Source organism: Pecten maximus, chromosome 2, assembly GCF_902652985.1.
Source record: "Pecten maximus chromosome 2, xPecMax1.1, whole genome shotgun sequence".
In the NCBI taxonomy this organism is placed as follows: domain Eukaryota; kingdom Metazoa; phylum Mollusca; class Bivalvia; order Pectinida; family Pectinidae; genus Pecten; species Pecten maximus.
The window spans coordinates 4,873,758-4,887,112 of NC_047016.1; the positions used below are offsets into that span (position 1 = coordinate 4,873,758).

General features: G+C 45.7%; 1 protein-coding gene across 7 annotated transcripts in view; it reads left to right on the forward strand.

The window, feature by feature from the left end:
- Positions 1-13,355, forward strand: part of LOC117314721 — a 55,322-nt gene that overhangs the window by 8,892 nt on the left and 33,075 nt on the right. For all 7 annotated transcript variants that reach the window (XR_004529574.1, XR_004529575.1, XR_004529577.1 and 4 more), the window contains exon 2: positions 6,153-8,289. Coding sequence is in view for 1 of the 7 variants with exons in the window: in XM_033868815.1 (XP_033724706.1) it covers positions 6,932-8,289 (1,358 nt within the window). In the remaining 6 variants the exon portion in view is untranslated. The remainder of the gene's footprint in view (positions 1-6,152; positions 8,290-13,355) is intronic.

The following is a 13,355-nucleotide window of genomic DNA, read 5'->3' on the forward strand; positions in this document are numbered from 1 at the left end:
GTAGGTCGTTAGTTGGTGTATTAGGTCGTTAGTTGGTGTAGTAGGTCGTTAGTTGGTGTAGTAGGTCGTTAGTTGGTGTGGTAGGTCGTTAGTTGGTGTGGTAGGTCGTTTGTTGGTGTGGTAGGTCGTTAGTTGGTGTGATAGGTCGTTAGTTGGTGTAGTAGGTCGTTAGTTGGTGTGGTAGGTCGTTAGTTGGTGTGGTAGGTCGTTAGTTTGTGTGGTAGGTCGTTAGTTGGTGTGATAGGTCGTTAGTTGGTGTAGTAGGTCGTTAGTTGGTGTAGTAGGTCGTTAGTTGGTGTAATAGGTCGTTAGTTGGTGTGGTAGGTCTTTAGTTGGTGTAATAGGTCGTTAGTTGGTGTGGTAGGTCGTTAGTTGGTGTATTAGGTCGTTAGTTGGTGTAGTAGGTCGTTAGTTGGTGTAGTAGCTCGTTAGTTGATGTAGTAGGTCGTTAGTTGGTGTGGTAGGTCGTTAGTTGGTGTAGTAGCTCGTTAGTTGGTGTGATAGGTCGTTAGTTGGTGTGATAGGTCGTTAGTTGGTGTAGTAGGTCGTTAGTTGGTGTGATAGGTCGTTAGTTGGTGTAATAGGTTGTTAGTTGGTTTGGTAGGATTCTGTGTTACCATAATACGAGGGCTGATTGATATTGCCGGACATATTGTATTATTTTTCAACATAATCCCCTTCAGTATCTATGCACTTACTTTTATAGAACTCATTTTCTTTGCTGTTCGGAAAGTCATCCACTGCATGTATGGCGTCATCATCGGACTGAAAGTGGGTGCCTGAAATAGCTGTTTTCAGTTTTAGAAATAGATGAAAGTCTGATGGAGCGAGATCAGATGAATAAGGCGGTGCTCAATCAATTTAAAGCCACAGTCGTGAATGACAGCCATGGCAATGACAGACTTGTGAACGGGAGCATTGTCCTGTTGGAATAACACACCTTTAGTGAGCTTTTCGCGGTGCTTAAGTTTAATATTTTTCCGTAACTGCCTCAGAAGTGAAGCATAGTATGTGCCATTGATTGTTTGTCCCTTTTGGAGATAATTTACCAGCAGAATACTATCTGCATCCCAAAAAACCGAGGCCATAACCTACCCAGCTGATGGAACAGTCTTTGCCTTCTTTGGCAGGGGAGAGCCAGGGTGCTTCCATTGTTTCGATTGTTGTTTGGCCTCTTGGGTAAAATGATTGACCCATTTTTCAACCATAGTGACAAATCTCTGAAGAAAGTTGGCAGGATCTTCTTCTAAAAGGTAAAGATTAGCACGCGATAATGTGCACCTGGTGTGCTTCTGATCAACTGTCACAAGTATTGGTACCCATCGGGCCGAAAGCTTTCTCATTGTAAGATCATCGGTCAGAATGGAATGTACTCTTTCCTGTGAAATACCAACTCTACTGGCTATATATCTATATGTGACTCGTTTGTCGGTCATATCATAACAATATCATGAACTTTACTGACTATTTCTGGGGTTGCAGCATTGACAGGCCTTCCATGACGGGGGTCATCCTCAAGGCTCTGTCAGCCGCGCTTAAATTCCACCACCCACCTTTTCACTGTAGCATATTAATGGGCATGTTTCCCTAGCGTTGCTACCATATCATTATAGATATCCTTAGGCGTTAAACCTTTTTATGCAAATAATGGATCACTGCTCATTCACCGATTTTGTCCATTTTGCAAAAGCCGCTTTTAAAATCCTTCAGTGCCTCCTTCTATACGAGGCTGACAACATATCAATCACCCTTATAGGACATGTACACTGTGTTGTGTTAAACAACTCAATCATCTTCTTTTTACTGCCAGTATTAACTAACTAAAAACTATTACTTCATCAATGTACAATTTGCATATGTTTATACTTCTGCCTATCAGTTACAAGATGTTGGATTTTGTGTCGTGTTTCACAACTGTTAACTTAGGAGCGTCTTCATTTCTGATGTTGTCACACATATACATTTGGACGATATCGAGTGTATGTGTTCCGAATGCCAAGTATTTTACTTACCTACATACATTTTATAATTACCATCGATGATTTATACGCCACCGTGACCTTTGCAGTACTTACTATCTACTAGTAATAAATTAAATTATAGCCCGTAAATTTAAGGGACGTTCTCACTTGTTTTAATGAGGTAACTCGATCTGGGCAATACACCAATTTAATCTATATCTATAGTCATTTATATTAATGTCTTGAAATTCCTTCTGAACCTCCGGTGAGTTCCACAGGTTATTCTTCTCGCTACAATTTTCCCTTTTCGTTTAGGTCTGTTTTCACAGAAAGTAATCGGTAATATCAAATGTATACCTCTCGTTTACAATGGCGATACAAAACATTTCTTTATATCTCCAACGATTCACTATTCCTAACCATATGTCTCTTCTTATTGAATACAAACATTAAATCTATAACATATGAATACAAACATTAAATCTATAACATATGAATACAAACATTAAATCTATAACATATGAATACAAACATTAAATCTATAACATATGAATACAAACTGTATTTTTATTCGCAAAAATGTGTTTGTTAATTGCAATGGATATTTAATTTGATGACCGTTAAGTCATATCATCGGGCTATTTGGAACTCTCTCTCTCTCTCTCTCTCTCTCTCTCTCTCTCTCTCTCTCTCTCTCTCTCTCTCTCTCTCTCTCTCTCTCTCTTTTTTACCGCATTCAAATCATTTCTTAACAAAGAGTTCATCCGAAGAATACTTTTAAAGTGTCTTATTCTATTTCATGTACCAAAAGACAACTAAAATTCTATTCTTTGAAAAGTGGTCCTCCGATGCGCTGGTAACAAAATATTGAAAAAAAAGTAATTGATGGAAATATTTTAATTCAGCATTAACTGATTATACGACCATGTCGACACGAGACACACATGGATGGGTAGTGTAAAATTCCTATTCAATATGTCAATTTTACTTTAATTCACTATGATGCTTATTGACTACGGGAATCACTGAGATCACGTGATATTTTACCTGTCTGTCGCTGTACGTAGCCTAAGTCAGGCTTTCAAAAACAAATGTTTCTACAAACCATTTAGCTATTCTTACATGCGTGAATGCTCTACAGGTCCAACTCACCTACATATCCCAACCCTCTACATCAGGTCCCGAACCTCTACATCAGGTCCCGACCCTCTACATCAGGTTCCAACCCTCTACATCAGGTCCCGACCCTGTACATCAGGTCCCGACCTTCTACATCAGGTCCCGACCCTGTACATCAGGTCCCAACCCTCTTCATCAGGGTCCGACCCTGTACATCAGGTCCCGACACTTAACATCAGGTCCCGACCCTGTGTATCAGGTCCCGACCCTCTACATTAGGTCCCAACCCTCTACATCAGGTCCCGACCCTCTACATCAGTCCCCACCCTCTACACCAGGTCCCGACCCTGTACATCAGGTACCGACCCTCTACATCAGGTCCCGACCCTCTACATCAGGTCCCGACCCTCTACATCAGGTCCCGACCCTCTACATCAGGTCCCGACCCTCTACATCAGGTACCGACCCTCTACATCAGGTCCCAACCCTCTACATCAGGTCCCCACCCTCTACATCAGTCCCCACCCTCTACACCAGGTCCCGACCCTGTACATCAGGTCCCGACCCTCTACATCAGGTTCCGACCCTCTACATCAGGTCTCGACCCTCTACACCAGGTCCCAACCCTCTACATCAGGTGGTCCCGACACTCTACATCAGGTCCCTTCCATCTACACCAGGTCCCGACCCTCTACATCAAGTCCCGACCCTCGACACCAAGTCCCTTCCCTCTACATCAGGTCCCGACCCTCTACATCAAGTCCCGACCCTCGACACCAAGTCCCAACCCTCTACATCTGGTCCCGACCCTCTACATCAAGTCCCGACCCTCGACACCAAGTCCCTTCCCTCTACATCAGGTCCCTTCCCTCTACATCAGGTCCCAACCCTCTACATCAGGTCCCGACCCTCTACAGCAGGTCCCGACCCTCTACATCAGGTCCCGACCCTCTACATCAGGTCCCGACCCTCTACATCAGGTTCCGACCCTCTACATCAGGTCCCGACCCTATACATCAGGTCTCGACCCTCTACACCAGGTCCCAACCCTCTACATCAGGTCCCGACCCTCTACATCAGGTCCCTTCCATCTACACCAGGTCCCAACCCTCTACATCAGGTCCCGACCCTCTACATCAGGTCCCTTCCATCTACATCAGGTCCCGACCCTCTACATCAGGTCCCGACCCTATACATCAGGTCTCGACCCTCTACACCAGGTCCCAACCCTCTACATCAGGTCCCGACCCTCTACAGCAGGTCCCGACCCTCTACATCAGGTACCGACCCTCTACATCAGGTTCCGACCCTCTACATCAGGTCCCGACCCTCTACATCAGGTTCCGACCCTCTACATCAGGTCCCGACCCTATACATCAGGTCTCGACCCTCTACATCAGGTCCCAACCCTCTACATCAGGTTCCGACCCTCTACATCAGGTCCCGACCCTCTACATCAAGTCCCGACCCTCGACACCAAGTCCCTTCCCTCTACATCAGGTCCCAACCCTCTACATCAGGTCCCGACCCTCTACAGCAGGTCCCGACCCTCTACATCAGGTACCGACCCTCTACATCAGGTCCCGACTTTCTACATCAGGTACCAACCCTGTACATCAGGTCCCGACACTTTACATCAGGTCCCGACCCTGTACATCAGGTCCCGACCCTCTACATTAGGTCCCAACCTTCTACATCAGGTCCCGACCCTCTACATCAGGTCCCGACCCTCTACATCAGGTTCCGACCCTCTACATCAGGTCCCGACCCTATACATCAGGTCTCGACCCTCTACACCAGGTCCCAACCCTCTACATCAGGTCCCTTCCATCTACACCAGGTCCCAACCCTCTACATCAGTCCCCACCCTCTACACCAGGTCCCGACCCTGTACATCAGGTCCCGACCCTCTACATCAGGTCCCGACCCTATACATCAGGTCTCGACCCTCTACACCAGGTCCCAACCCTCTACATCAGGTGGTCCCGACCCTCTACATCAGGTCCCTTCCATCTACACCAGGTCCCCGCCCTGTACATCAAGTCCCGACCCTCGACACCAAGTCCCTTCCCTCTACATCAGGTTCCGACCCTCTACATGATTTGGTATGAAGCTCCTAGACCATATCGATGTGGTACCAAGCTCCTAGACCATACTGATGTGGTACCAAGCTCCTAGACCATACTGATATGGTATCAAGCTCCTAGATCATACTGTTGTGGTACCAAGCTCCTAGACCATACTGCTGTGGTACCAAGCTCCTAGACCATACTGATTTGATACCAATCTCCTAGACCATATTGATTTGATACCAAAATCCTAGACCATACTGCTGTGGTACCAAGTTCCTAGACCATACTGTTGTAGTACCAAGCTCCTAGACCATATTGATTTGATACCAAAATCCTAGACCATACTGCTGTGGTACCAAGCTCCTAGACCATACTGATTTGGTACCAAGCTCCTAGACCATACTGATGTGGTACCAAGCTTCTAGACCATACTGATGTGGTACCACGCTTCTAGACCATACTGATGTGGTACCACGCTCCTAGACCATACTGATGTGGTGCCAAGATCCTAGACCATACTGATGTGGTACCAAGCCTCTAGACCATACTGATGTGGTACCAAGCTCCTAGACCATACTGATGAGGTACCAAGCTCCTAGACCATACTGCTGTGGTACCAAGCTCCTAGACCATACTGATTTGGTACCAAGCTCCTAGACCTTACTGATGTGGTACCAAGCTCCTAGACCATACTGTTGTAGTACCAAGCTCCTCGACCATACTGATGTGGTACCAAGATCCTTGACCATACTGATGTGGTACCAAGCTCCTAGACCATACTGTTGTAGTACCAAGCTCCTCGACCATACTGATGTGGTACCAAGATCCTTGACCATACTGGTGTAGTACCAAGCTCCTAGATCATACTGTTGTGGTACCAAGCTCCTAGACCATACTGATGTGGTACCAAGCCCAAGTCATACACTAATCATTACTAAAATTTCTTTGGTTTTTAATGATAATCTTATTTTTCTATAAACATGTCTGTTTTATTTTCCAGATTAGCCGCCAACCCAATAAATAACTGATTTCTAAATAGCAACAAAGCCAACTTGTTAAAGAGAACAATCCAGGATTTTACACATCAATGCACAAGACTGACATCAAAATATTCAACAGTCATTCTTATTTGTCGGTTATGACCAATGCAAGAGAACCGTAATATTATATGTGACGTCATATGGATATAATGGACGTCTCAGGGTAGTGCCAAATGCCATTCCATATTCCTTATTCCAGTAATGGAGTCCCAGATCGTGTGACAGCCTTTGTTTTTTATGCTAAAATTAGCAATACAATATTACTACGTCATTAAAACTACCTTATCTATGAAGTGGAATTTCCAGGTGTACAAAGATGGAATGATAAGAAAGAAAATACTGTAAAGGTTGGAATGACGTCATATAACTGGGGCTAACATTCCATGAAATGGAAGTAAAATAAACCTCGACGAAAACATTGTAACTCACGTCCGGTCTATAAGTGAGTGGGGCCTACATTAACATACATAGTTCACCTAGGTAACAGGCTGGACGGACACGGTGACCACGTGTCGTACATGTCGGCGCGCGTGTAGTACATGTCGTTCGTGAGGTTTGACAGGTCGAAGTGTACGCTACCATCACGACCGTCCACCTTGCACGCATTAATGCTTCCGTTCAACAAGAAGTGAGTTTGATTGGAAGGAAGGGTGATCATAATATTTTCAATTATTTCCACACAGCAAGGCACGTCACCCTGTCACATTTGTCCCACGACGAAGGAAATGTATTGAGCACGATGTTAGAAATTGTTGTAGCATTAGGTATGTGGAAACTTCTTTATGTCGTCATGGTCTATGTCAATAACGTGACCTCTGATTCCGTCGTTCGTGTTAGAGGGGGACTTTTATCGGGTGTTCAACTTTCTACGTCACAAGGCCATGTGACATCATATCTAGGTGTGCCGTACGCGAAAGCACCTTTAGGTCCACTTCGGTTTCAGAAACCGGATGTTACTGTTAAATGGGATGGAATTCGAAATTCAACTTTTTTTAGCCCTATCTGTATGCAAAGCATCAGAAACGACGGTCTTCAAATGCTGACAATGAGCGAAAACTGTTTATTTCTTAACATCTACGTCCCTGGTGACATTCGTTCTTCAAACAACGATAAACTTCCGGTTGTTGTGATTGTGCATCCTGGTTACTTTCAGGGAGGTTCCGGTGCAATGATCGATGGGAAATCCATTGCCATTTCTAATCATGTGATCGTAGTGACATTTAATTTTCGACTTGGAGTGTTTGGCTTTCTGTCACTGGAGGGTCACTATCCGGGTAATGTGGGTCTACTTGACCAGGTGGCAGTATTAAATTGGGTGAAACAGAATATTGCACGTTTCAATGGAAATCCAAAAAATGTTGTGTTAGTGTGTGATTATTTCACGTCTCAAAAACACATATCGAGTACATTTAATAACTTGTATGACAAGATAGTGACCTACAGTGGTGATTTTGAGTTCGAAAACAAAGAAACGAACACTTTATTTAACTTTGACGTTATACGACAACGCTGTGCGTCAATTGGTCAGTCAATACACAAATGTCTACTGCAGCTCGATCCGTCATCTCTCCTGAATTCATCAAACCTATCTACAGGACGGCGGACACGTCCATTGTTTTGGCCCGTCTCTGATAGTAATTTTCCAGCAAGAGTCCATGGAGCAATGTTCGGTAGATTAGTTCCTCATCCGAACATGGTGGATGTGATCCTCACTGACTTACCATTTCTAGATCAAAAGACTAGCCATCGGCACGACTGTGATTCCACAGACTTTGAAGAAATGAGTCAACACGTCGTAGATTTATTGGCTGTTGACACGAACGAGAGGACAAAACAGCTGATGGTGAAAACATTAACAGCATTCTACTACTCAAACCAGGAGGATTGTGGTGTCAATATGGTAGCCGACTTTCTATGGTCAAGCGTTCTTTCCTTCGCAAACTCCTATTATACACAGGGCTTGACTCTCTTGACCAGTGTAGGCTTGTCCGTCAGTAATGATAAGAATGTGACCACAACATTAATGTGCGTACTGACGAACTGTAGTGCAGATGTCCAGTCCGTAAATCATGCTCTGTCTCAGTTTGTGAGATATGGGTAAGTAGCACGCTCTGTCTCAGTATGAGATATGGGTAAGTAACACGCTCTGTCTCAGTGTGTGATATGGGTAAGTAACACGCTCTGTCTCAGTGTGAGATATGGGTAAGTAACACGCTCTGTCTCAGTGTGAGATATGGGTAAGTAGCACGCTCTGTCTCAGTGTGTGAGATATGGGTAAGTAGTCCGCTCTGTCTCAGTTTGTGAGATATGGGTAAGTAGCACGCTCTGTCTCAGTGTGAGATATGGGTAAGTAGCACGTTCTGTCTCAGTATGTGGGATATGGGTAAGTAGCACGCTCTGTCTCAGTGTGTGAGATATGGGTAAGTAGTCCGCTCTGTCTCAGTATGAGATATGGGTAAGTAGTCCGCTCTGTCTCAGTGTGAGATATGGGTAAGTAGCACGCTCTGTCTCTGTGTGAGATATGGGTAAGTAACACTCTCTGTCTCAGTGTGAGATATGGGTAAGTAGTCCGCCCTGTCTCAGTTTGTGAGATATGGGTAAGTAGTCCGCTCTGTCTCAGTGTGAGATATGGGTAAGTAGCACGCTCTGTCTCAGTGTGAGATATGGGTAAGTAACACGCTCTGTCTCAGTGTGTGATATGGGTAAGTAACACTCTCTGTCTCAGTGTGAGATATGGGTAAGTAGTCCGCTCTGTCTCAGTTTGTGAGATATGGGTAAGTAACACGCCCTGTCTCAGTATGAGATATGGGTAAGTAGCACGCTCTGTCTCAGTGTGAGATATGGGTAAGTAACACGCTCTGTCTCAGTTTGTGAGATATGGGTAAGTAACACGCCCTGTCTCGGTGTGTGAGATATGGGTAAGTAGTCCGCTCTGTCTCAGTGTGAGATATGGGTAAGTAGTACGCTCTGTCTCAGTGTGTTAGATATGGGTAAGTAACACGCTCTGTCTCAGTGTGTGATATATGGGTAAGTACTCCGCTCTGTCTCAGTTTGTGATATATGGGTAAGTAGCACGCTCTGTCTCAGTGTGTGAGATATGGGTAAGTAGTCCGCTCTGTCTCAGTTTGTGAGATATGGGTAAGTAGCACGCTCTGTCTCAGTGTGAGATATGGGTAAGTAGTCCGCCCTGTCTCAGTTTGTGAGATATGGGTAAGTAGTCCGCTCTGTCTCAGTTTGTGAGATATGGGTAAGTAGCACGCTCTGTCTCAGTGTGAGATATGGGTAAGTAGTCCGCTCTGTCTCAGTGTGAGATATGGGTAAGTAGTCCGCTCTGTCTCAGTGTGAGATATGGGTAAGTAGTCCGCTCTGTCTCAGTGTGTGAGATATGGGTAAGTAGTCCGCTCTGTCTCAGTGTGAGATATGGGTAAGTAGCACGCTCTGTCTCAGTGTGTGAGATATGGGTAAGTAACACGCCCTGTCTCAGTGTGAGATATGGGTAAGTAGCACGCTCTGTCTCAGTGTGAGATATGGGTAAGTAGCACGCTTTGTCTCAGTGTGTGAGATATGGGTAAGTAACACGCCCTGTCTCAGTGTGAGATATGGGTAAGTAGCACGCTCTGTCTCAGTGTGTGAGATATGGGTAAGTAGTCCGCTCTGTCTCAGTGTGAGATATGGGTAAGTAGCACGCTCTGTCTCAGTGTGTGAGATATGGGTAAGTAGTCCGCTCTGTCTCAGTGTGAGATATGGGTAAGTAGTCCGCCCTGTCTCAGTTTGTGAGATATGGGTAAGTAGCACGCTCTGTCTCAGTGTGTGAGATATGGGTAAGTAGTCCGCTCTGTCTCAGTGTGAGATATGGGTAAGTAGTCCGCCCTGTCTCAGTTTGTGAGATATGGGTAAGTAACACGTTCTGTCTCAGTGTGTGGGATATGGGTAAGTAGCACGCTCTGTCTCAGTGTGAGATATGGGTAAGTAGTCCGCTCTGTCTCAGTGTGAGATATGGGTAAGTAGTCCGCTCTGTCTCAGTGTGTGAGATATGGGTAAGTAGCACGCTCTGTCTCAGTGTGTGAGATATGGGTAAGTAACACTCTCTGTCTCAGTGTGAGATATGGGTAAGTAGCACGCTCTGTCTCAGTGTGAGATATGGGTAAGTAGTCCGCCCTGTCTCAGTTTGTGAGATATGGGTAAGTAGCACGCTCTGTCTCTGTGTGAGATATGGGTAAGTAGCACGCTCTGTCTCAGTGTGAGATATGGGTAAGTAGTCCGCTCTGTGTCAGTGTGTTAGATATGGGTAAGTAGCACGCTCTGTCTCAGTATGAGATATGGGTAAGTAGCACGTTCTGACTCAGTGTGTGAGATATGGGTAAGTAACACGTTCTGTCTCAGTGTGTGAGATATGGGTAAGTAACACGCTCTGTCTCAGTTTGTGAGATATGGGTAAGTAGCACGCTCTGTCTCAGTGTGTGAGATATGGGTAAGTAGCACGCTCTGTCTCAGTGTGAGATATGGGTAAGTAGTCCGCTCTGTCTCAGTGTGAGATATGGGTAAGTAGCACGCTCTGTCTCAGTGTGTGATATATGGGTAAGTAACACGCTCTGTCTCAGTGTGTGATATGGGTAAGTAACACGCTCTGTCTCAGTGTGAGATATGGGTAAGTAGCACGCTCTGTCTCAGTGTGTGATATGGGTAAGTAGCACGCTCTGTCTGAGTGTGTGAGATATGGGTAAGTAGTCCGCTCTGTCTCAGTGTGAGATATGGGTAAGTAGCACGCTCTGTCTCAGTGTGTGAGATATGGGTAAGTAGCACGCTCTGTCTCAGTGTGTGAGATATGGGTAAGTAGCACGCTCTGTCTCAGTTTGTGAGATATGGGTAAGTAGCACGCTCTGTCTCAGTGTGTGATATGGGTAAGTAACACGCTCTGTCTCAGTGTGTGATATATGGGTAAGTAACACGCTCTGTCTCAGTGTGTGAGATATGGGTAAGTAGTCCGCCCTATCTCAGTGTGTGATATGGGTAAGTAGCACGCTCTGTCTCAGTTTGTGAGATATGGGTAAGTAGTCCGCTCTGTCTCAGTGTGAGATATGGGTAAGTAGCACGTTCTGTCTCAGTTTGTGAGATATGGGTAAGTAACACGCTCTGTCTCAGTGTGTGAGATATGGGTAAGTAGTCCGCCCTGTCTCAGTGTGAGATATGGGTAAGTAGCACGCTCTGTCTCAGTGTGTGAGATATGGGTAAGTAGTCCGCCCTGTCTCAGTGTGTGATATGGGTAAGTAGCACGCTCTGTCTCAGTGTGTGATATGGGTAAGTAACACTCTCTGTCTCAGTGTGTGAGATATGGGTAAGTAGCACGCTCTGTCTCAGTTTGTGAGATATGGGTAAGTAGCATGCTCTGTCTCAGTGTGTGAGATATGGGTAAGTAGTCCGCTCTGTCTCAGTGTGAGATATGGGTAAGTAGTCCGCTCTGTCTCAGTGTGAGATATGGGTAAGTAGTCCGCTCTGTCTCAGTTTGTGAGATATGGGTAAGTAGCACGCTCTGTCTCAGTATGAGATATGGGTAAGTAACACGCTCTGTCTCAGTGTGTGATATGGGTAAGTAACACGCTCTGTCTCAGTGTGAGATATGGGTAAGTAACACGCTCTGTCTCAGTGTGAGATATGGGTAAGTAGCACGCTCTGTCTCAGTGTGTGAGATATGGGTAAGTAGTCCGCTCTGTCTCAGTTTGTGAGATATGGGTAAGTAACACGTTCTGTCTCAGTGTGTGATATGGGTAAGTAACACGCTCTGTCTCAGTGTGTGATATGGGTAAGTAGCACGCTCTGTCTCAGTGTGTGAGATATGGGTAAGTAGCACGCTCTGTCTCAGTGTGAGATATGGGTAAGTAGTCCGCTCTGTCTCAGTGTGAGATATGGGTAAGTAGCACGTTCTGTCTCAGTGTGTGAGATATGGGTAAGTAGCACGCTCTGTCTCAGTGTGAGATATGGGTAAGTAGCACGCTCTGTCTCAGTGTGAGATATGGGTAAGTAGTCCGCTCTGTCTCAGTTTGTGAGATATGGGTAAGTAGCACGCTCTGTCTCAGTGTGTGAGATATGGGTAAGTAGTCCGCTCTGTCTCAGTGTGTGAGATATGGGTAAGTAGCACGCTCTGTCTCAGTGTGAGATATGGGTAAGTAGCACGCTCTGTCTCAGTGTGAGATATGGGTAAGTAGCACGCTCTGTCTCAGTTTGTGAGATATGGGTAAGTAGCACGCTCTGTCTCAGTGTGTGAGATATGGGTAAGTAGCACGCTCTGTCTCAGTGTGTGAGATATGGGTAAGTAGCACGCTCTGTCTCAGTGTGTGAGATATGGGTAAGTAGTCCGCCCTGTCTCAGTATGAGATATGGGTAAGTAGCACGCTCTGTCTCAGTGTGAGATATGGGTAAGTAACACTCTCTGTCTCAGTGTGTGAGATATGGGTAAGTAGTCCGCCCTGTCTCAGTGTGTGAGATATGGGTAAGTAGTCCGCTCTGTCTCAGTTTGTGAGATATGGGTAAGTAGCATGCTCTGTCTCAGTGTGTGAGATATGGGTAAGTAGCACGTTCTGACTCAGTGTGTGAGATATGGGTAAGTAACACGCTCTGTCTCAGTGTGTGAGATATGGGTAAGTAACACGCTCTGTCTCAGTGTGTGAGATATGGGTAAGTAGTCCGCCCTGTCTCAGTGTGTGAGATATGGGTAAGTAGTCCGCTCTGTCTCAGTTTGTGAGATATGGGTAAGTAGCATGCTCTGTCTCAGTGTGTGAGATATGGGTAAGTAGTCCGCCCTGTCTCAGTGTGTGAGATATGGGTAAGTAGTCCGCTCTGTCTCAGTGTGTGAGATATGGGTAAGTAGTCCGCTCTGTCTCAGTGTGAGATATGGGTAAGTAGCACGCTCTGTCTCAGTGTGTGAGATATGGGTAAGTAGTCCGCTCTGTCTCAGTGTGTGAGATATGGGTAAGTAACACGCTCTGTCTCAGTGTGTGAGATATGGGTAAGTAGTCCGCTCTGTCTCAGTTTGTGAGATATGGGTAAGTAGCACGCTCTGTCTCAGTGTGTGAGATATGGGTAAGTAGTCCGCTCTGTCTCAGTGTGAGATATGGGTAAGTAGCACGTTCTGTCTCAGTGTGTGAGATATGGGTAAGTAGTCCGCT